This window comes from Vigna umbellata, chromosome 9 (genome assembly GCF_029865625.1).
Source record: "Vigna umbellata cultivar VRB3 chromosome 9, Vumbellata_1.0, whole genome shotgun sequence".
NCBI lineage: Eukaryota > Viridiplantae > Streptophyta > Magnoliopsida > Fabales > Fabaceae > Vigna > Vigna umbellata.
Window position 1 is genome coordinate 35,084,345 of NC_142173.1, and position 24,857 is coordinate 35,109,201.

Sequence of the window (24,857 nt, forward strand, 5' to 3'; positions counted from 1 at the left end):
ATTTTGATCTTTATATATTTAGTCATTAAATTATTTTCTATATAATATAGTCACTAAACTGACTTTTATATAATATGTACAGTCATTAAATTGTAACTAAAAAATTCAGATTTTTTAGTATAGTGCATCTTATGCCACCTCCCATAAATCATCTGAAACTCTTATTTATACTGGTTGTAATGAGTTTTTATTTTTTGTCGGCCTAATGGCGGCCCAATCACTCCTTAATCTCTATTAGGGGCTTTAATGAGCTATTATCGTTTGTAATCTAATCATATGGTCTGTTCGGCCGGAATGGTCAGTCAGTATGGATGGTCGGCCGGGGTAGTACTACAAAAAAAATCTTGTTTAGAGGGGGTTATTTTGGAGAGGGTATAAAAAACCCCCTCAAATTAACACAACTTAAGATGTTTAATTTAAATTATTTAACTGACAATGTTTGTGGGAGTTTTAATTCCTTTTAAGAGAGGTTTATAACCTCCTCAAATAATAATATAACTTTTTTCTTCATTTACTAATTCTTTTACATTTTTCCCTCTAAAAATTTTACTTTAAGTTTTCTTTTAACAATCCTAAAATTTTATTCCCTTCATATCTTAAACCCATCTACCTAAACCCAATATTTTCGTCTAATTTCTGATTCAATTTCTCCCTTCCACTGAACCCTAAAATCAGTTCCCCCCTTAATTCCATCCGCAAAATCATTCCATCTGATTTCTCCCTCGCAGGTACGCAATCTTCCTTTCTTCCTTCTTCTATTTCCTGTTGTCATTCATTTCTTTCATTTCTCCTTTGGATTGCCGTGGTTCCTTTTCCTTTCATATTCGTAGTCGGTGGACGAACCTGCAACGGGGGTTCTGCGGACCGACAGACAGCGGAGCTCATAACGTCACGGAGGTACATCGTTCTACAACTCTTTGTGCTTTTATTTGGTGCAGCGTTTTATTGAGTTCATTCTGCGTCACTTTAGTGGGTTATCTTCTTCCCAGTTTCAATCATGTTTTTCATCAACGAGTAACTTGAGTTCGACATTTGGTTTTCTTTCAGTTTTTGTAGGGTCAAATGAATATTAACTGGAAAGTGTCTAATTCATCAAGTTTATGCATTTTATTGAGTGGTGTATGTGTTTTAATACTTCAAAAGTGCATCAAGATATATCCATATTTGTTGTGGTTTTAAATTGGGAAACAAAGATGGTAAGCAAAAGTAGGATTTTGGAGGTGGTAAGAATTCGGAAAAGGTATGGGGATCTTGTCTTTCTTGTTTTAATAAGTTGCATGTAAACGTTTGAAAACAATTGGTGTTCGTGGTTTGATTCTTTGGAACCGTTTCGATATGTTGGTTGTTCCAAAAATTATAGATATATGTGTTATTGGTATCAGGAGCTATCTTGGTTTGAATTGGTTGTTCGAAATGTGATAATGTATAATTTCTATTAATTTGTAATTTTTTTTGCTAAATGAAAATCTTAAATGAGTATTATCTCTGTTAAGTAGAAAAGTGAATATGATAGTTGGTGGGTGGAAATGGGTATATCATGTGTTTTAATTTCTAATTGTAAATTAAGAACTTGATATTCATATTGGATATAATTATGAGCTGGAATAATAGGTGTATGTTTGGGGATGTTTAAAGGGTTAAATTGGGTTGTATGAATTCTTTTTGAATTAATGCATATTGAAGTTGAATGGTCTTGTTATAATCTGGAAATTTGTGTACCTTTGGATGAAGGTTGTGGTTGTTTCAGGTTTCATTGAAATATGAAAAGAGTTGGGTATTAGTAGGTTGTCTTAGGTGTTAATAAAATGATGGGTAATTTTATGGTTTGGATTATTTATTTAATCTGCTGTAGAACAATGATTATGGGGAGGTAAATCTCTTTGAAATGCCATTTGTGATTGTTAAAGAAATTGTGAAATGGTATTCTTATTAATTTGGTTGAATTGAAATGACTTGGTTGAATGAGTGAATGAATTGTTATACCCTGATGAACATTCGGTTTAATGAGTTTGTGTGTGAATAATGTGAAAGACTACATGATACGTTGTGTATAATTGTGTGGATAAATTTTATTAACCTTATCATCTTGTGATTCTTGGTTAAACTATTGTTTGGGTACGTTTATGATATAATGTGATTGTGATTGTCTTGTCTGTTTTTTAATATCTTGTAAATGGACAATTAAAGTAGTATGAATAGTGAGGATTCATGGGAAGAATTGGCTGATGGTCTGTATGGTCATATTGGTTACTCTATTTTACTGAACCATTCATAGGTATTACTAGATAATGCATTTGATTAAAATATTGCTACTGTCCAGAATTTTATTCTGCTGTTGCTGGTTAGATTTTGTGCAGTTGCTGTATCAGAATTCTGCACATTCTGCACTTTCTGTCATTACTGTTTGCTGTTTTTAGTAGTGATTGCTTGCTGTTTTCTGTAATGTTGCTGGCTGTTTCAGCATTATTTCCTTGCTGTTTATACCAGTAAATTTTGCTGTATTGGTTAGTAGAAACAAGTATTTCATTTTTTCTAATTCATTATTTATTTGTATTTTCCATGAATATTGTATTCTTTTTCATGTGTTAGTGTATTTTATTTTGTTTAGGAATATTTTTGAATGGATAAATCTTGGATAACTAAGCCCTGAAATACAGTTGAATACTCAATTGGTTTGCAAAAATTCTTAGATTTTGCTTTTGAGAAATGGCAAGCTAGAGGCATAGTTGAGGAGCACTTGATTTTAAAACAATTTCCCATAAATTATGTTATTTGGAATCTTCATGGTGAGAGGCAAAGACAAGATATTTCTAGAAATGAAGATAATAAGATCTTCATTAGCTTGTTCTCTCATTTGGAAAGGTAATAAGATCCGAACTCATTTATATGTGTGATGTATTTGGCTGGATGGCATAGATTATTAGGCGTAGGGTAGATATAATTTATTAGGCATTGCCAGAGAGCTTTCTGAAATTTATGACTAGGACACCACTGAAACAAATATGATTCATTTTTATGTGTGTATACGTAGGTAGCCATTTCCATCCGTTGTGATGTTCTTTCCTTCTTTTTCTCTGTTTTTCTTAATGTACAGGGAACATATAGCACCCAGATCTTCTCATTGGCTGTCCTTTTGTCTAGCATGTTTATTTATAACCAGGTTGGGTTATCTTATAAAATCTTATATTTACGTATAATTGAGTGTGCTTTTACTTCTGCATACTTTTTGATTTTGATAATTTAGTGACCAGTTTGTTGATCCACTCATGAAGATACAAATTCATTCCCTATTTTCTCTTTTGTAGATGGGTGGTATCGATGAGGCTGCTCTTGATGGACTTTCTCTTGTCACTCAGATGACAAAGCACATTCGTGTTAGAGCATCTGGAGGGAGGAGTTCGGTGTCTGAACTGGGTCAATTTTCCCCTATTTTTGTCTGGCTTCTTAGAGTGAGTTGCTTACAAACCTTTTGTCATTGTTTCACCTCATATTTTGGGAAACTTGAAATTCTTAATTTCTGACCGTGTGTCCTTATGTCATTTTAGCCTACTTTTGTTATCTAGTTTCAGTCTTTACCTTATTTCTCTTTCCTCTTGCTCGCAGGACTTTTATTTGGACCTAGTAGAAGATAACAGAAAAATAACACCCCCTGACTATCTGGAAATTGCTTTGAGGTCTGTCCAAGGGAGTGGAAGAGATATAACTGCCAAGAATGAGGCATCTTTCTACTTCCTTTTTTTTTATTAATTTTCTTCAGGAATTATTAATGACTTACAAGGCTTACCTGTCTGAACATGATCCTTAAATAAATTGGAAATACTTGGCTTGGTATGAAATGAAATTAGTAGAGACATGCAAAGGATGAATAATTTTATTGAATGCTTAAGAATAGAAGAAATATTTTTCTCCTTCACAAAGGGTTTCTGCTTTCTTACGAACTTTCTGATTATCTGAATGAAATGAATCTATCAGTTCAAGATTTAGTTTTGATGAATTACTAGAGCAAAAAATGCACTCAGCAGGACATATGCTTTATATACATTTCAGAAATAATTTCATTTATGTAGAGTAAATGTATGGTTAGTGGAATCTTATGAGGACAATATAAGCAATATTCATGAATCTCAATATTCATGAATCTAGACTTTAGTGCAGCAATTCCCAATGGATAAAGACCTGTTTCCAATCTTTTTTTAATCACATGAATCATATTTGTTTGGTATTTAATAATTTTAGAAAAAAATTAAATTTATTTAATTTTGAAATTGAAAAAAAAAATTAATGGAAATAGATAGTTATTATATATTTTAATAATCATCAAACAAAAAACGATATTATATATTTTAATAATCATTAAACAAAAAGGTGACAAAAATATAAAGGAGGTTAAAAACCCCCCTCAAAATAATAGTCAGTAATAGAGGAGGTTTTTACCCTCCGCCGAAAAACCCTCGCAAATTGAATATATAGAGGAGGTTTTTACCCTCCGCAGAAAAACCCCCGCAAATTGAATATGATACCAGGGGGCAAAAAAAACCCCGCAGATAATTTGTGGTGACTCAAACTGCGGGGGTTTGAAAAACCTCCGGAATTTATCTAGCGGAGGGTAAAAACCCCCGCAAATTGAAAATAAAACCCCCTCTAAATAAGCTTTTTTTTGTAGTTCGGCCGGGGTAGTCGGCCTGGTGTTGGCCTAAGAATAGTTGTTCGGTCTAGACATGTAGTCGGTCAGAATGATTGACCTGATGATTGCCTCGGACGGTCGACTCGAAAAGAGACCTTAGTACAAACATAATTGATTGCTAAATTGGGTTTTATATATTTGATTACTAAATTAGTTTTTAATCTAGAAACACAAATTTTGTGATTTTTCTATTGATGCACAAAAAAGAGTGGCAGAACAAAATTAATTTTAATCAAGTCAATACACAACAAATCAAATAATTCATAATCAATAATATATAATATAATATAATATTACTCAAATAAACAATTTCAAATTTTAAAAAGTTAATATATAAAACAACAAATTTTTAATAATATTTAATATTATATTATATTATTAAAATAAACAATTTCAAAATTTAAAAAAATAATACTATATTACCATAAAATCCTAAACCCATCCATACATTCAACAAAATATAAAAAGAGGTTACCAAAACCCTAAAAAAGTTGTGTACAAAAGTTTAAAAAAAATTATTAATCTGATAATTTTTTTCTTTCTAAAATTATTGAGCCCAAAATTTTCTCTTTACATTAAAAACAAAGAATAAAGAAATAAAAAATATTTTAAAAATTAATTGCATAATAACATTAATTTTTATTTAAGAAAAAAAAACGCATGAAAATCATTAAAGATGAAACTCAATAATTAATTATTAATAAAATTAGCAGAATTAAGTTTGTACTATAAGAGTGAAGTTTTTCTATTTATTATGCTGAAATAAAAATAGGTGTACTGAATAAATTATTAATTTTCATATTTTATGCAAAATTTATTTATATTTAATTAGAAAAAAAATTTCCCCAAAATTAAGTTCATACAAATGTGAATTTGTTGTTTCTGAATTATTTTAAAAGTTAAAAAACTATTTGTAATTGCATACATTTCGTTTATACCTATTCACAAGGATATTTTTTTAATTTACACAATTTTTATTTATTTTTTATTTTTTATAATATAATTATTGATTAATTTTTAAAAAATACAATATTAAAAAAATATAATTATTACTGATTTTTTATAAATAGTTATTATTTTAAAATATTTTATATGAAGTTGTTATAATTTTTTTTATATTTGTAGTTTTTATAATTATTAACTTAATTTGTTATAATTATTTTTATTATTTTTTATATATTATTAGTTTATTTTAAGTTATAGCACAATAAAAATATTTAAAAGATTCTAAATAAACTCTATTGATATCACATTCCTTCTGTTAGAAATACTTCTTGACGAGCTGACAGCAGAAATTCTGTCATGGCTTCCTGTCAAGAGTCTCATGCGATTCAGGTGTGTTTCCGTTTGGCAGAGGATGAAATGAAAGCATATCCGCCCGCAAGTGTTTCGAAGAAAAAGATTCCACTAGTCTTCTATTCTGGTCTTTCACTTTTGTTTGCTAGTATGTCGTTTCCGCTAAGCTTGGTTTTTCCAACAGAGGTTGTTCTCGTTCCTCTTTTCTTCGCCATTAATTCCCACTGTAGAAAAGTTTTTTTTTTTTTTTAAACTTTTGTACACAACTTTTTTAGGGTTTTGGTAACCTCTTTTTATATTTTGTTGAATGTATGGATGAATGTATGGATGGGTTTAGGATTTTATGGTAATACAGTATTATTTTTTAAAATTTTGAAATTGTTTATTTTAATAATATAATATAATATTAAATATTATTAAAAATTTGTTGTTTTATATATTAACTTTTTAAAATTTGAAATTGTTTATTTGAGTAATATTATATATATTATTGATTATGAATTATTTGATTTGTTGTGTATTGACTTGATTAAAATTAATTTTGTTCTGCCATTCTTTTTTTGTGCATCAATATAAAAATTTTCAATGATTGAATATTGGACTTTTTAATTATTTGAAGTCTCGTGGTTTAGATGAAGAAAAAAAAGAGTGAAATTAGTTTAGAATAGGACACTTCCAATATGTATCAAAATTTGTAAACAATGCAAATGTTCAACTTTTAGAGTGCCGTTAAACTTAGTATGTCATGACTTAAAACTTAGATGTCGTTCATTAAATTAATGATAAGGGTTGAATTGAATCAATTTTGCACAAACAAAGACCTAATTGAGTTAAAAATTAACTGAAAGACCAATTTAATACAAATCTATATAGAAAGAGACTTCGAAAATGATTAAACCAAGTTTCATGCAAACTTATAAGCATGTATATTTATGGAACTTTAAGCTTGCGTCACTAATATACAGAGAAAACAAAACAGAAACTCAATTCAAGAAAGAAAACCCAACCTTGCGATATCAGAATCTCAAAACTAGAACCCCAATTTGGAGCCCTAAGAACAGAACTAGAACAAGAAAAAATAAAGAAGAAAGGTTTCCTGCTATGGCAACCTAGAAATAGAGGAGAGAAAGGAAGAGAATGTCTCTTGGACGACGAGAACGTGTAAGACCCATGAAAAATATTTACCTTAATAGTAACAATTTTATTACTAGAAGTAATAAATTTATTTGTGAATGGAAAATATAATAAGTTTATAAAATGTGGAAAGATTAATAAGAAATTTTGGTAGGTTAATTGGTAGAAAATTTTGTTGTTAGGTTCAAACTCTTTGTTGATGGATGACTATTGGAAATTTAGAAATTAAAATAATATGTTATGCTACAGGATCTATCTTCCACATAACAAAGTCATTGTTAGCAGGGATGTGAAATTCTTGGAGTTTGATTGTTGGAGCTGGAAAGACAACAAATTCCTTGAACAATTTGATTGTTTGAACTGGAAAGGCAACAATGAGCTTAGATTGCAGGAGGAGAATGAAGATGTGGATGATGAACCTGTCAAAGGAACAAGATTGCTTTCTGACATCTATCAAAGGTGTAATGTTGCGGCCATGGAACCTAGTGGATATGAAGAGGCTGCGATTGACAAGAGGTGGATAAATGCTATGGAAGAGGAGCTTAAAATGATTGAAAAAAATCATACGTGGGAGTTGGTGGATAGACCTAGTCATAAAAAGGCCATTGGAGTAAAGTGGGTTTATAGAACCAAGTTCAATCTTGATGGTTCTGTGAACAAATACAAGGCAAGACTTGTTGTCAAGGGATATGCTCAGATGTTTGGGGTGGATTTCTCTGAAACATTTGCCCCAGTTGCCAGGCTAGACACAATAAGGTTGTTGCTAGCACTAGTTGCACAAAAAGGTTGACTTATACATCAATTGGATGTAAAATCAGCATTTTTGAATGGATATTTGGAGGAAGAAATTTTTGTGGAACAGCCAAAAGGTTTTGCTCTTCAAGGACAAGAAGACAAGGTTTATCTACTGAAAAAGGCATTATATGGTTTGAAACAAGCACCAAGGTCTTGGTATAGCATAATTGATGCACATTTAATGAGCTTAGGTTTTGTGAAAAGTCTAAGTGAGTACACCTTATATATTAAAAAGGTGAAGGAAGATGTACTTATGATATCTCTGTATGTTGATGACTTATTTGTTACAGGAAATTGTAAGGAGATAATTGACAAGTTTAAAGAAGAAATGGAAAAAATCTTTGAAATGACAGACCTTGGAAAGATGACATTTTTTCTTGGTATGCAAGTGCAGCAAAAGAAAAATGAAATATTTGTGTGCCAAGAAAAGTATGCAAAGGAAGTCCTTATGAAGTTCAACATGGAAGGATGTAAGTCAGCTGCAACTCCAATGAACCAAAAAGAAAAGTTTTGCAGAGAAGATGGTGCTGAAAAAGTTGATGAAAATCTGTTTAGATCCTTAATAGGATGCTTGATGTATTTAAGTGCCACCCGACCAGATATCATGCATTCAGTGAGTTTGTTATCAAGGTACATGTATTGTGCTAGTGAAATTCATTTTCAAGCAGCAAAAATAATTCTTAGATATGTTAAAGGCACAATTGATTATGGTATATGGTTCAACAAAGTTGAAAGCTTAAGTTTTCATGGATATTCAGATAGTGATTGGGCAGGATGTGTTGATGATATGAGAAGCACTTCTGGTTACTGTTTTTCTCTTGGTTCTGGAGTTTTTTCACGGAGTTCCAAAAAGCAAGAAATTATAGCCCAATCAATAGCAGAAGCAGAGTATGTTGCTGCTACAGTTGCTGTCAATCAAACTGTTTGGATAAGAAAGATCATGGCTGATTTACATATAGAACAAGGAGATAGCACAAAGATTTTTGTGGATAATCAAGCTGTAATTTCAATTGCAAATAATCCAGTTTTTCATGGCAAAACAAAACATTTTAAGATAAAGCTTTTCTTTTTAAGAGAAGTTCAAAGAGAAGGACAAGTGAAACTAGTTTACTGCAAAACAGAAAATCAAGTGGATGATATCCTAACCAAGGTACTTCCAAAATCTAGATTTGAGTTCTTGAGACAAAAGCTTGGAGTTTGCAGTTCCAAAGTCAAGGAGGAGTGTTGATTGATGACTATTGGAAATTTAGAAATTAAAATAATATGTTATGCTATTTTTTAGGAAAATAAAAGTCATGTTGACTGGTAGGATTTATTTGTTATTTTCTAGGCACTAAGAGCACTAATTTGTTAGTGGTTATAGATGTCAGCATTTACCTGCATTTACGTTCAGTTATTTGCTTTATAAAAGCAATAGCACTCCTCAATAAAATATTAATGCAATTTTATATTCCTGTGTTCCTCTCTCTCAACTTTTCCTTCAATAAAATAACCTACACTCTTTTATACCTTTTTGTAAAAAAAACGAAAAAGTAAAATTAAATTTAAAATATTGATAATGGAGAAAACATTCAGATTTGAAGTCATTATTAAAGAATTCATTATGAATACATTATGTAAGTGGTGATTAAAAAATTAATATAATAAAATAATATTAAAAAAATTGATGAATAGTAAAAAATTTGGATTATAAATAGCCATAAGGAGGGAGACTATTTTGCACAAAGAGAGGAAGAATCAAGTGAGAAACCTTGAGAAATAGAGAAGAAAGAGTTAGGAAGAAATTTTTAGCTGCAAGAAGAGTGGAACCTTTGGAGGGTTTTCGGGGAAAAAAATTCAGAGGTAGGGGAGCTAATCTTTCTATGCTTTTATATTATGATTTAGTATTGTTTTATTACTATTCATGTCTTGAAATTCTGTGTGAATACTGTTAATGCTTACTGTATATTTATCTATGTTGAATTTCGGTGTTAATATTATATACTGCGGTTTTGAATCTGTAAATAAGAAATTTGTTAAAAACTAGTTCAGGAACCCTTTAAGGAAAGACTTGGTACTTAAGTTGTCCACTGTGACGCACTTTTCTTTCCTGAAAGTATACTCGACAAGTTTTTAACTTAAATCCTATTGAACAGATTATGTACTGTTAAATTATTGTGCAATATATCTTGTTGGAATGGAAATGTCTGATAAATTCATGTTATTGTGGTAATATGGAATCATGAATTCAGTAAAAAAACGTGAGATAATGATTAATATTGATATTAATGTAAAATAACGAAATATGATATTATTTGGTTAAACCCATTCGAAAGTTTGTATTTACGTGGGTATTTCACAAATAGATCCTCTCTTAATTCACATGTCTTTAAACGTGCCATTTGATACTGAAATGGAATTAAGTTTGATTAAAATTTTAATTGGGATTAAAATTAAGATTACAAACCTGAAGTTAAGGTATGATGATCGTGAAGAAGCACCTCTAGAAATAGTTCTTGGACATCACGAATCTCGCCTCCAAGTGGAGGAACACAGAGCACGTGCAAGCTCCTCCTCGTTCAATCACCTATTGCTTGGTTTCTTCAACACATGCACATCTACTTCCAGCACCCAGTTAGGTGTGCAATCTACCATCAAACTCACAAAACCTGACACATAAGCACGCCAAGTAGCCGAATCCCAAAACCTTCGGACATCACTTTGAAGCTGAGGATGACGAATCAACTCCCCCAAGAAAAGGCACCACAGAGAACTACAAAATAAGCAAGTGCAAGGAGTGCATCAACCCCCCTATATCCAAACTAAGGAGGCCCCAAACCAAATGAAATTTTTGGAGTTTAGGGTTTCAAAAATTGCGAATTGGGAATTTAGGTGTTTTTTGTTATATTAAACTCAGGATTTTTGGCTTGGAAATTCTTTTTAGGAGCTCTGATATTGTTTCTCAAGGGGTTCGAATTCTGGTCTGGGAAATCTTGTTTCTTGATCTGGTTGCGTTTTCATTTGGGATTTTGGATTGTTTGTGGTGGTTTCCAACTTTAAAGTTGCCTGCAATGGCAAACACTGGTTCAGACTCAGACTTGATGGCAGTGGTTTGGTTCCTTGCTTGACTATGGAGAGGAGTCATGGTGGTCCGAGAATGTCAAAGTTGGTTAAGATTGAACTTAGTTGGGCTTACAAGTTTGGTTTCTAACTTAACTTTGTGGTAGAGACAAAAATATTATTAAAATAAGATAAATAGAATTTAAAAATAATATTTTAAATACCGGTCAAATAACGATAATACAAGAAAATGTTAAAAGTTGACAGATTCCACGTAAAAATATGAATGTCACTTTGTAAAATAGGCCTCCAAGTTTATAAAAAATTTACCTCCTCAATTTAATGAAATTAACTCAAATTTTTATTTTTTAGGACTAATTTAGCAAAACTGATAAGACATGGATCTAACTAAAAAAAATCCACGTACATTGAGACTTCTGAGAGGGTTTAACCGATATTATTTTGTTAAATAACAAGATAAATAAATATAAATAAATAAAATAACAAAACAAATTATATCTCTCAATTAAAAATATTAAAGAGTATAAACTCAATTAAAACATATTACATTGCACTCTTGGCTACACTAGCAAATGAAAGCTCCAAGGTAACATGCTAAAGAAGCCACAACAATGGACTTCAGCATAATCGAGGATGATATGCAGCCTTTATCAGTACGAATGAAAAGTGCTTCATATACCGGTAAATTGATCATTACCACCAAGAAACTCACTGTAATCTGCATCATCAATTGGCTCCAGCTCAATTCCAATTCCATTAGAATTCTCACGATTCCTCCGACCAGACCAAAAAGGTTCAACAAAGCCACTGTTACTAAGATGGTCAACATGATTGAGGAGCCTCCAAACTCAATGATTCCTTGCTCGTATCTGGTTTGAACATCCTCAGTTACTACTTTATCTGTGATCACAAAGTTTGTCTGTGACAATCCTAGTTGCTTTGTCATGGTATCGATGAAACCAAAGAGATAAGAGCTGACTCTGTGGATGAACTTTATTCTCTGCAAATTCCACCATGCCTTTGTCGTGGATCCACAAGTCAAATACTCACACAAGCTATAGCCATAGGTAGCAAGAAATGCATACGCAAATGGAATGACCCACATGCTTGAAAGCTGCAAAAACACGAAAGGAGAGCAAATGAGTGCAACAAAATCAAAGAAAGAAACAAAATTTATTCCAACTACGAGACAACCTTTGGGAACAATGGAATGCCATGAAACAAGGAGATAGGAAGAAGAATGACATAACAAAGAGTGGGCAGGGACATAGGAGCCCACAAGAGGTAATTGCAATATCCCATTTGAACACCCAAGTGTATCTTTCCATGCCCATAAATGAAAGGGCAATACTTGGAGAAGAAAACTTGGAACAGGCCTTCTGACCACCTCATATGCTGAAGACATGCTACATCCAAGGTTGTTGGAGCTATGCCCACAAATGCCTTTTTTTCTGGGTTGTAATAAATAGATTTCCAACCCCTACACGAGATTACAAGGCCAGTTGCAACGTCTTCTACAGGAATACCATACACTAATCCCATCTGCAACACTCAGAAGTTTTAATGATCAAAATATCCCCGATTATGAACTGGTTCAAATGGTGTAAAAAATTATTTTTCATTACAGAATGCTTTTAAATAGAAATTTAGAAAGCAAACATATACGTACCTCCTTCCCCCATAAGGTGCCCTCTTCATAGGTGCAAGTGGCAAGAGCCTTCGATGCTTCATTCAGTTCATCAATTGTTCTGTTATTGTTTCTTTTAGGCTTCTTCTCCCAATTTACTTTGTAATCTTTCAAGTGAGATCCTGAAAGACTTTCTCTTCTATGTAAGCATCCTGTTCCACAGAACAAGGCTGCTCCATATCCGCATATGCCAGCTAACTCGTACTTTATTGCATTACAAAATCAGACTCGATAGTGTTAGTTCATCTTTTTGTGTGACTATATATCATACATACACCGTGTTAACATCTATAGTCTGGGTAAAGTTAATGTTATAAGTAATTTTATTACTCACCTTAGCGCTTACAAGATAAGAATTTCCATACTGGTCATTTTTGGTGATGTTACTGAAGCTTTGGGGAAATTGTACATATGCTATATCTTGTCCTTTTGTTTCGTCCAGGAAAAAACATAGTATTTCTTGAATTGTATCTGCATTATTGGAGTACATGTCACAGTCCAAGTTGAGGATGAAAGGAGCATTGCTTATTTCGGATGATACTCTTATCTGCACAATTGTAAGCATTTTATTGTTAGATAAAGAGTTAATAAGCTTAAGACATTCCAAGTTTAATTAGCATACACACTGAATGCAAAAAAAGTTTAAAAAATGTATATTTGATCATTTTTATCAAACATATAGTTAGTGATTTAATCACTCACCAGTGCATTAACAGCACCAGCTTTGAAGTGATGAGGATGGTTGGGTCGTTTCTCTCGTGCCATGTATACCACTGTTGGAAGTTCAAATCCATCTTCATCTACACTATTTCTGTCTCTTCCATCCACTATAATCTAACATAATCATGAACAGATATTAACTACGTAGAAAAACTAATATGTTCTTTATGTTTTCTCAGAAAATTAAAAATGTTCATACCTGCACAATAGACTGGTGATCCTGCTTTGTCGATTTTGGGTTCCATTCTGAGAATCCCCTGTGCTCATTTCTCACATTCTCTGGAAGCTCTCCCTTTACTGCTGCTGATTCAATCTCACTTTTCATTTCCTCGTACAATTTCTGACATACATATATAGATACAATCTCGTTAATTATACATACGTAAATTCAACATGCTTAATAAAAAAAAAAAAACTTGGTTACCTTGATATGTAAATATGCTTTCTGATACTCAGTGCTAGTGCTTGAATTTTGGGGATGAGCAAAGAAGACTTCTGGGGACCTAGGCTCAACATTGAATCTTCTACAAAAGGGTAACCAATGTTTGGAAAAAATGGAGGCCTTTAAGAGAGCGTAGAATGTTAGCTCAGAGCCTCCATCGTCAGAGAGATATACGTTCAATTTATTTGCAGGATAGTTGTATGCCATTGCTGATAACACTGTGTTCATCACCATGCATGGAGGTTCCAGTTTTGGATCAGCCGTGCATACAAAAATGTCCACTGCTGGTAAATTCTCCTCATCATATCTGTCCAAAAAAATTGTAAAATGTTAAGAAGTGGACTTTATTTGTTGTTTGTTGAGTATGTCGTTTTAACCGCTATCGGACTGTTATCGGACCACCCATTAATGTTTAGTTTCACAGTTCAAAATGATGTTTATACCTCGGCGTAAGGGAGGTGTATTAAAAGTCTCACCTCAACTAGAGACAAGATAAATTTATAATATATAAGTGGATAACCTCATCTTATTACAAGTTGATTTTCTGGGTTGACTTAGACTTAAAGTCCACTTCATCAGAACTATTATTAAAGTCTATTTTAACGATATTTATAATTTGACGGAGATGTTGTTTGAGTCCGGCACCATCCCAGTGATGTCTATACCTGTGTTGGAAGTTACACAGTGGGGTTTTTTTCACTATTTTATTGTAATAATCCATAAATAAATAATGATAAAAGTTGAAATTATATATATAACATTGATAACAGATAAAATCAGTAAGTTATCAACATAAGTTGTGGTGCAGACTTAAACTTTATCTCTTAAATTTGATGCAGAATAGTCTTAAAATGGTTATTTTCTTACCTAAAAAAGACAAAACAAGAAAAGACACAAGACTAAACACCATTTTCGTAAATAAATTAAAAAGATATATATTTAGAAAATTGAAATCATGTTTTTCACTAAATTTAAAATAATATCTATCATTTCAAAACTTTTTCTACGAAAGAAGAGTAGAAATTAGTGTTTTTGGTGATGCAAAATAATTATAGTTATAGTATAGTAGATTTAGTTAAAATGAACTTTGATAATTTTATATTTAATGAACATTAAAATTACGTTTAATTTAAAAATATTATTTTAATATTTTAAAATTATTTTTGTCAAATATATTTTATAATTCTCTTTGTCCAAATAATTTTAAATTGGAAAAAAAAATAGTAGATTTGACGTTGTGAACGAAGCACTTCTGTCTGGTTCGTATCCTCTCTTGAAAGGATATTCTGAAAAAATGAAGAGAAAGAAAAGAAATATATTCTTAGACAAAAAGAAAGATCTGATATTATTCTTAATTAAAAAAGAAAGAGATAAAAGAAAAAAATTAATCTCCATTGACTATAACACCAGAATGTGTGGTTGCAACTTGCAAGATTTGGCAGTCATCCTCAATTTGAAAGGGTAGTTTTCTTTTATATATTTTTTAATCTACTTTTCAATTTTTTTTTTATTATATCATCGCCGCAGATCCACTTAGTAGACTTTGGGGGTAGTTGCCCCACAAAATTTTAACTTTTTTTAAATAAAATATACACTTATATTACAAATAGTTCACATACTAATTACATCATAAAAGTCAAACCAATATATAAAATGAATACTGTCCTAGCATTCTCGCCACATATATCTCAACTTTAAAATGAGGGATGGGAAAAGTAAAAGAAAAAAATAGAAATTAATAAATATGATGAATGATGCAATAAAAAAAGTTTAATTCTACTTTTATTCAGGTTTTATCTATTCATTTAAATATATATATATATATATATATATATATATATGTTATATTAGTATTCTAAATTAGAAAAATGAACTTAAAACTGATTTTTAAAAATGTTTAAATCTTTCAAATTTAGGGTTTAAAGGTTCCATATCTATCTTTTCATTCAGACGATGACATAGGAGGGTAATTTATTTTTTCAATATAATTGTATTGTTATATTTTTTCAATATAATAAAAAGTAATTATAATCCTAAAAAAGGTAATTTTATTAATTTTATTTAACATTTGTGAATATTTTATAGAAATAATGTATTTGATTTATAATAACTATTTCGAATTTTATGAAAGAAAAAAATTAATATTAATATATAATTAAGTTCGGAAAAAGTAACAATAAATTTATAAAAACAAGAAATAAAGGATAAATAAAAAATTTTCTTTCTCTCATCATGATAAAAAATATATATCAATATTTGTTAAGATAAAGTGAGTATCTGTTAGGTTTAAAAGAAAAAGTAAAATATGATTATATTTAGTAAAAGTGAGGCTAAAAATGTTTAGTGAAGATATTTGAAGTGTTCCATGGGAGAGAGTGAGAGAGAGAGAGGATGAAGAAAAGTAGGTGACCTGTTTAAGAGGGTGTGTTTGAAAGGTGTGTGGTAGAGTATTCTCCATCGAACAGACTGTGTGATGATCCAGTATAATCCAAAACCAAACTCTGACACCATAACACTCATCCAACACCACCTTCCTCTTTCGATTCTGCCCATGTTCACCATTCTGTAAACCCAGATCAAACAAACAGCGCCAAATATTGTTGTTGCAAATACCTTGTACAATCCTCGGAATCTTCCTTCCTTTGTCTCAAACAAACTAACAGGGGATTCATCTTCTCTGATACCTTCTTCTCTCATCCTCTTTTTCTCTCTCTCTCTCTCCTGATGAAGTTGTTCTGTCTTTATGAGGGAAGATAGAGTATGGTGATTGGTAGATACGGTTGTACTGAGTGTATAATAACTTTTTGTTATAATTTGTGATATTTTTTAAAAAACCATTTAGTCGAGTGACCGTATTACGCACGTTTTTCTTTTTAAATTATTGCTTTCATTTTGTATATACACATTGTTTGTGCTGAATGGGACCAGGGAAAACTTCTGTTATCTCTGTCCGGAAACACTCCTCCTTCACCGATCGGTCCTTCTTCCTTCGCTCTCCTCGCACTTGTTCTCCACACAAATGGGTTGACCTGCAGCAAACACTCCGATGCTCAAATCAGAATGGGTTTTTGCAAGTCTATATAATTATCAAAGAACAGAGAGTTTATCTTCTCCTTTGACTGCTATTTATATGATTTCAGGGAATATTACCATTAATTTGCCTTTTAATGGCTTTTAATGCACATCTTAAATACTCGACAATGACCGTTACCTCATTAACTACACATTCATGAGCCTTCAACTGTTGTCTCCCGTCCACAGTTTTAGATATCAGCCCGACCGGACATATTACGCTTAATAGATCCGATCGGACATATCAGGCTGAGACACCCGATCGGACATATTAGCCTTGCTTCTACCGTTCGGTATTGTCTAAACCTCCCCGGTCGGTCGCCTGTCCTCGGTAGTAACACAAATAATAAAATAATTAAATTATTATGCAATGAGATACTATAAAAAAAAATTATGTTGTATTATTGTAATTGTTATTATTAAAGTAATTATATTCTATGTTTATTTGATTAAGTTTTTTTAGTTGAGTTTTTATATGTCAAGATTTTTTTTTAGGTTGAATGTGTCTAGATTGAGTTTTTATTGGTTTACTTCTTTTAGAATAAGCTTTTGTAAGTCTAGCTCTTGTTAATCGAACTCTTCTAGGAAGAATTCTCTATACCAACTCTTCTATGCTGATTGGTAGATACGGCTGTAGGTTGTACTGAGTGTATAATAACTTTTTTGTTATAACTTGTGATGTTTTTTCAAAAACCATTTAGTCGAGTGACCCGTGTTACGCACGTTTTTCTTTTTAAATTATTGCTTTCATTTTGTATATACAAATAATAAAATAGTTAAATTATTATGTAATGAGATAATATAAAAACTAAGTTGTATTATTGCAATTGTTATTATTAAAGTAATTATATTTTATGTTTATTTGATTAGGTTTTTTTATTTGAGTTTTCATAAATTAAGATTTTTAGGTTGAGTTTGTCCAGATTGATTATTTGTTGATTTTTTTTAAATTGAATTTTTCAAATTGAGTTATTATAGATCTTGTTCTTTGTTAGTCGATTTTCTCTAGAAAAAATTCTCTGCATATATCGACTTTTTTCATGTCAAATTCTAATAGGTCGACGACCTCTTAAGGTTAAGCTTTTACAGGTCAATTTTTTCTAAGGCAAACTCTTATAGGTCAACTTGATCAGACAGAACTCAGGCAAAGCTCTTATAGCAAGGCTTTGTTGCCGAGTTGTCTAGTTTACTTTACTATGTTATCAAATTGTCCAGTATTCAACTGTGTTGCATAATTGTTGAATCTACTCGGTTGTGTTGCTTAGTTGTTGAAACACTTGTCTAAGTAAAATGGATCAGGGGTTGCATAGTTGTTGAGTGTTTCGGTAGGAAGAAAAAGTACTCACTCTAGTAATTGATAACATGGCATTGTAGTTTGTAGACACAATTTACATATTGATGAGTCATTATTTTGTTCTATTCACTTAGTTTTTTACATCGAATTTAATTAGTGAAATGTGCTTAACTGTCCATTATTCTTTCAATTTTATTATTTGGGTTTAATTTGACCAATAATTCATATTTTAATTAATTTGAATTATCTGAGTTTAATACTATTGTCCACATCAGTAACTATTTTTAATTTAGTTTGTAATCTCGTTTTTAATTTATTTTTGTATTGTTGGGTCAGACTTTTGACTCTTTAGACCCATTTTTGCAATATATCACAAGTTTAAATCTAAGTCATATGAATGCTCCATTAATGCAGAGAGAGAAAGAGAAAGATTGTTAAGGATAATGGGGAGGTGTAGGGTATTTTTGGAATAAAAGGAAATAGTGGGGAGGTGTAGAGTATTTTTGAAATAAAAGAAAATAGTGGGGAGGTGCATAAGCACTTGGGGTGGTGGAGGGAGCAACACCCTTTTGAAAATTAGGCACATTTTGAGGGGCTCTCTTCCTACTTTGTTGGAGGTTAGGTTAGGGTTTATTTTCGTTTTTGTTCTTCTCTTTGTGCTGTACTGAATTTGTTTGACATTTTCATTGTAATTACATGCTTGATTTTGTTTCTGCAATTGGGTTTACTAATCTTGTTTTCGGTTCTTATTTATTACACCCGTTTCCAGTCACCATATTAAATTTGTTATGAGCATGCAATTAGGTACACACTTAGTTGCTTAATTTGTGTTTAATCTTCGCTTAGTTGATTAGAGTCACAGTTGCTTAATCTGTGATAGTGCAGATTAATTAATTAGGTGCATTATATTTGTTTAATTTATTTTTAAGAAAATTGAATTAATATTCACTTAGTTGATTAATTCGTGTTAGATTAGGGGTAAGAGGAGAGGATAATTATTGTTAATCAGGGATTAGAAGTGAATAAATTATATTTTTTTAATTTTATAATTATATAATTTCATAATTTCTCAGTTTTATAACTTCATAATTTTTTAACAGTTTTATAATTTTATAAATTTATATTTGTTTATTTTATAATTTTGTATTTCTTATAATTTAATAATTTTGTATTCTTGAGTTTTATAATTTTACAGTTAAATATATATTTCTTTTTGTATTTTATACTTTTATATTTTTAATTTAGTTTTAAAATAATTTTTGTTAATTAAAACAAATCTTTAAAGGAGATCTCATTGTCCAGGAAATTAAAACAAATCCTTACAATTGGATGAAATTGATTCAAATTACCACGACTTTATAAATTTAAGCGGATTATACTCTTCATCATTGTCCAGGAATAATATTAATTAAATGTTGATCCAGATGGTTGTTGCATTGAAATGTGTTGCACATGATGCTGGCAAAACTAAAGATTCGAACTTTCTAGGATTCTAGTATTAAATTTTGATACCAACACCAGCATCCCATAATCGCAGAAGTATTATTTAAGTTTTCTTTTTTTAATAATAAATATCTATCTATCTTTTATTCAACTTAATTTATATATATATATATATATATATATATATATATATATTTTAAAATCAATATAATCTCGTTAGTTAAATTATATTAACCTTATAGAAAATAATTATATGATATTAGTCCTTTTTCGTATTTGTTCTCTCATTGTATTTTAAAAATGATGATGTTATAAGAAAGAAAATAAATCTCTTATTAAAAGGTATTTCCACCTTAAAAGAAAAATATGTAAAATAAAATTTATGAAATTGGAATATTTAGAATTTAAATGTTTTTTCCCTAAAATTAATTTCATAATTTTTTTTAATAATAATAATAATAATAGTGGTTTCACGTGTTTCTCACTTTTTTTTTTATAGTATAGAAAGTTTGAAATATAAAAAATTTGGAGAAAAGAAATAGAGAAAAAAGGAACACAAATTAGGAAGAATAATAAATATTATATTAAAATTTCGAAATATAAGAAATTACATTGAATCTTTTTAAAGAAAAATAAAGACAACACTAAATTAAAAAAAAACATTGAATAATTACTTAAAATATAAGGACAAAATTTTTTAAACCTTTAATTAAATTTTAGTGATTAAGACTTTAGTGCAAAAAGACTCTTTATTACATAATATAGTTTTCTATTTGATTTAGTGTATGAGTAAAGTTTGGATATTTCCATCAATCTCTTAACTTTAAACTTACACTACACATCTAATATATTTTTAATAACTATTAACCTATACAAAATATCACATCTATCTATATACATAGTATATTATTAATCACACTCAAGTAATTTATAAAACAATCTTAGTTATTCTCACCTTATTCATAATGTTTTAACTCAAAACATCATCATGTACAAATTTGCTTAACAAAATTTCGCTAAGGCGAAATTCAATAATAGAAAAAAAAATTGCAATACTTTTAACTTACCAATATTTTAAGATTCAACAACCATTCAAATGAGATAAATTTATATAGTTCTCATTTTTACGTAAATAATAAATGTGTAACCTACGTAAGTAAAAGTGAAAATATTCAAAAGAGAAAGATTTGTTTCACTCCTATCTCATTTTTATTTGAGCAATAGAATTCCAAAATCAACATTTAGAATTCCTTTTTTTTTTTTTTTGTATTATTTGTTTGATTTTCTAAGTTTTATGTAAACTTTGGCAAGAAGAAACATCTTCTCCACTCAAAATTTTATTAAATAATATAAACATTAAGTGTATAATATGAAATATTAATTTATTTATAAGTAAAATTATGGCACTCAACACATTCTTATCCTATTAAATATGAAATTGTATTTTGATAATTTACATTTTATTAAATATAGTGAATATATTACTAAGATGAAACTCTAAATATGATTAAAAAAATAACACATTCAATAGCTATGATATGATATGGTATTTGAGTTTTCTTCTATACTTTATAATTTATTAAATATTGCATATAATAATCAAAATAAAACTTAAAATATGATTAAAAAAAACAGCCTATGATGATAATATAAATGTAAGTTTTGTATTAACTTATAATTATTATAACGTCCCTTTTCTTCTAGATCTTTCTAAAATTCACACAATAATCCATTTTAACCTGCCAATTTGTCTTTTAAATAAAGCAATTAACGGTGGGAAGTTATGACTTAGTCCACAAAAATGCTTGGAATCTTTCCAAATAGAGAGGGAAATGAAGATAAAATAAAACACTATAAAAAATGACAATTTAACATTTTATTTATTAGGATTAAATATATTTTATATTATTTTTTAATTTTAAATTAATTTTTTTTATAATTGTTTGATTATATTTTTTAATCAAATTTTGTTAAATTTATTTGAAGTATTAATGTATTTAAAATTTTAAATAAATTTAATAAAATTTAATTAAAAGAATTAAATTTATCTCATTTTAAAAATGAGAGACTAAATTGATTTAAAATTTTAAAAATAAACTAATTTTAATTTTTACTAAAAATTAAGAAATTAAAAATATATTAACCTTTTTATTATTTTCTGTATGTCATTCTAATGTTTTTTTTTCTTTTCTACAAACAGTTTCACTCACATTTATTTGAAATTAATCGATCAGCTAGGTTTGAAAGATTCATAAAACAATGATCAAATAAAAAAAGAAACATATAAACTGAGAAAAAAATAGTTGAAATGAAATAAGAACCTGATAGTACCTGGTTTGAACTGAAATTTAAATAATTAGGTAGTTTTTTCTTTGGGTTAAATATGTTTTTAGTCCCTAAACTATTGGCCGTTTCTGGTTTTCGTCCCTCTTTCAAAGTAAGGTACGATTTGGTCCTCATTCTTTAGAAAAACGTTCGTTTTAGTCCTTAAAATTTTGTTTTTAGTCATCGTTTTAGTCCTCAAAACGTTCGTTTTTTCGACTAAAACGAACGTTTTTTAAAGATTGAGGACCAAATCGTACCTTACTTTGAAAGAGGGACGAAAACCAGAAACGGCCAATAGTTTAGGGACTAAAAACATATTTAACCCTTTTTCTTTTAATATTTTTAAATAAAAACGTTTACATGGAAATAATTGTAGAATATTGCTGCTTAACTATTACTTTTACTTTTTTATGGTTATATATACGTATATTTGTTTAAATATATGATATAATGTAGTGATTTTTTTATAATATATGTTTAATTCAATAATTTAACGTAAGAGTTGAAATTAAAAACAATTTGAATATATTTTTCTGTTTTAATATTCTTATATGCCTTTTAAAAACAAAACACGAGTAACTTTTAAGCAAACTGGACAAATTAAACAAATTTAAATTAGATGCAAACTTTTGTAACAAAGTTATTATTAATAAGAAAATGTATATTACAGAAAAAGGAAATTATTAACAGACGGTTTACAGCATCCTTTCTTTCATCATACACATGTTTTGTCTGATTAGAAAATGTTTTTAATTTTTATATACGTGACTAATGGGAACGTTTTGTTTTTGTTATGAGAGTTGGTCCTTCCACCACCACCAACAGTTTCCTGCACTATCCTATACTTAATTTGTTTTTCTATAAAATGGATGTTGACATCTGTTTCACCTTCAACGGATGTTGACATTCGTTTACATATTTTATATTTTAGTTTATTATTTTTATTTAAAAAAAAACTTCTGTGGTCACATCCGTTTAATAGATTTTTAAAAAATATTTTATTTATTATTTAAATAATAATATATATATTAAATTAATAATAATTATTTTATTAAATAAAATAAAATTAATTTATAAATAATTAAGTAATAATTTAAAAAAAATTAAATAATATTTATATATTAATTTAAAATATAAAAAATTAAAAAACTAAAAACTAAAAAAAACACAAATTTAACAGATGTCGTCACATCAAAATTTTTAATTATTATTTAAATAATAATACATAAATTAAAATTAATAATAATTATTTTATTAAATAAAATAAAATCAATTTACAAATAATTAAGTAATAATTTTAAAATAATTAAATAATATTTATATATTAATTTAAAATAAAAAAATAAAAAAACTAAAAACTAAAAATAAATAATAATATTTTAATTATTATTTAAATAATAATACATAAATTAAATTAATAATAATTATTTTATTAAATAAAATAAAATTATTTTATAAATAATTAAGTAATAATTTTAAAAAATTAAATAATATTTATATATTAATTTAAAATACAATAAATTAAAAAACTAAAATTAAAAAAAAAAACTCAACGGATGTGCCACATCCGTTGAAGAATTTTTTCTTCAACGAATGTTGACATCTATTGAAAAAAAGAGGTGAGAGTGTAGGATATTTTAAAATATAAAAGATAGTTTTGAAATTTAAAAAAAATGTGGTGATACAGGGAGCAAAGTGGGGTGGTATAGGGAGTAACCCTCTTTTGTTTTAGGTCTTAACTTGATCCATAATACTTTTGGGCTTTGAGTGGGGTTAGTGAGCCCATATGCACATCTCAAGACTGGCCCATTGACATAAAAAATTGAAATTATTTATTATGATTTAAAAAATATATTCCGTAGGTCATAGGGTATTAATATAAATGTGACAGGGTACAGGGAGCAATGTGTAATTATAAAATTTCACCTTGGTGAGAATGAATTATAAAAGGTTGGAAAGACTTTAATCAAAATCTCTTTTAAGATTTTTAGGTTCAATTTTATACGTGCTCTCAAGCAAAAAAGATAGATATTATGAAATATTTCTAAAATATTTAATGAGAATATCTTATAAAATAATGAATTTTATCACATCTTATTATATTTTTAAGATATTATATAAAGTAATTGATTATTTAATATTTTTAATACATTAAGATATAATATTTTTTATCTAATATTTTTAAAATATTAATATAATAATAATTGATTATCTAATATCTCTACTATTTAATATTTGATTATCTTAAAGTAACAAGATATATTTATTCATCATCTAAAAAGTTTATAAATACATCAACCTAATGAATATAGAAGACTTGACTATTACGTGAATCTCTCATCAGTCTTTTTTCTTCAAACTTGGAGTTCTTTCACTAAAGAGAACAAGCTTCATATTCCTGATACTTTAGACAAATTCTGGTAAGAATAAATGCATTGCTAAATTCACTCTTAAAATTGATTCATAATTTCTTAGGTATATATTTTTCTTATGTTTCTTTGATTGTTTACTACTGTAATATTGTTTTGTTAAATTATGAACATTTTATATTGTTGTTTATCACACCTTGCATTTAATTTTTTTCAAATGATAGTGTCTCAGAGAATAAAATGTATTCTGATTAAGAAATTAATGGTTGAGATTTACAATAATCAAATGTTTTAAAGTTAATTACAATTTAATTATTATTTTTATCTAATATTATTTATTAAATTTTATCTTTTTAAATATACTCTTTAAAAGAATGGAATCTTATGCAAAGTATTAATTTCTTGTTATAAACCATATTTAATAGTGGTTTTTTTATTTAAAAAGTTGTAAAAAGCTGTTGAGCTATTTTTCCCAGAAACTCCTTGATAACAAATGTTTCATAATATGCATATTTCTTGGTTTTTATAATTAAAAA

The 24,857-nt window shown here is 28.8% G+C and overlaps 1 protein-coding gene and 1 long non-coding RNA gene across 3 annotated transcripts; one reads left to right on the forward strand and one right to left on the reverse strand.

Moving 5' to 3' along the window:
• Nucleotides 1-580: 580 nt before the first annotated feature.
• Nucleotides 581-3,862, forward strand: LOC148193353 (uncharacterized). Its single transcript, XR_015782044.1, has 5 exons — nucleotides 581-728; nucleotides 831-897; nucleotides 3,095-3,160; nucleotides 3,306-3,449; nucleotides 3,604-3,862. It is a non-coding gene; the product is annotated as an uncharacterized LOC148193353 (long non-coding RNA).
• A 7,587-nt stretch (nucleotides 3,863-11,449) lies between these two features.
• On the reverse strand, nucleotides 11,450-16,585 carry LOC148193354 (cellulose synthase-like protein E6). 2 transcript variants are annotated; one of them, XM_088099714.1, is made up of 8 exons: nucleotides 16,432-16,585; nucleotides 13,801-14,125; nucleotides 13,576-13,716; nucleotides 13,359-13,490; nucleotides 12,991-13,203; nucleotides 12,639-12,860; nucleotides 12,164-12,511; nucleotides 11,450-12,083 (listed from the first exon to the last, which is right to left on the reverse strand). In XM_088099714.1, the coding sequence occupies exons 1-8, from the start codon at nucleotides 16,488-16,490 to the stop codon at nucleotides 11,535-11,537; spliced, it is 1,989 nt and encodes a 662-aa protein (XP_087955840.1). In that variant the 5' UTR covers nucleotides 16,491-16,585; the 3' UTR covers nucleotides 11,450-11,534. The 2 variants fall into 2 exon arrangements, with proteins under 2 accessions (XP_087955840.1, XP_087955841.1); XM_088099715.1 differs by having other exon boundaries at nucleotides 16,229-16,583.
• Nucleotides 16,586-24,857: the final 8,272 nt, after the last annotated feature.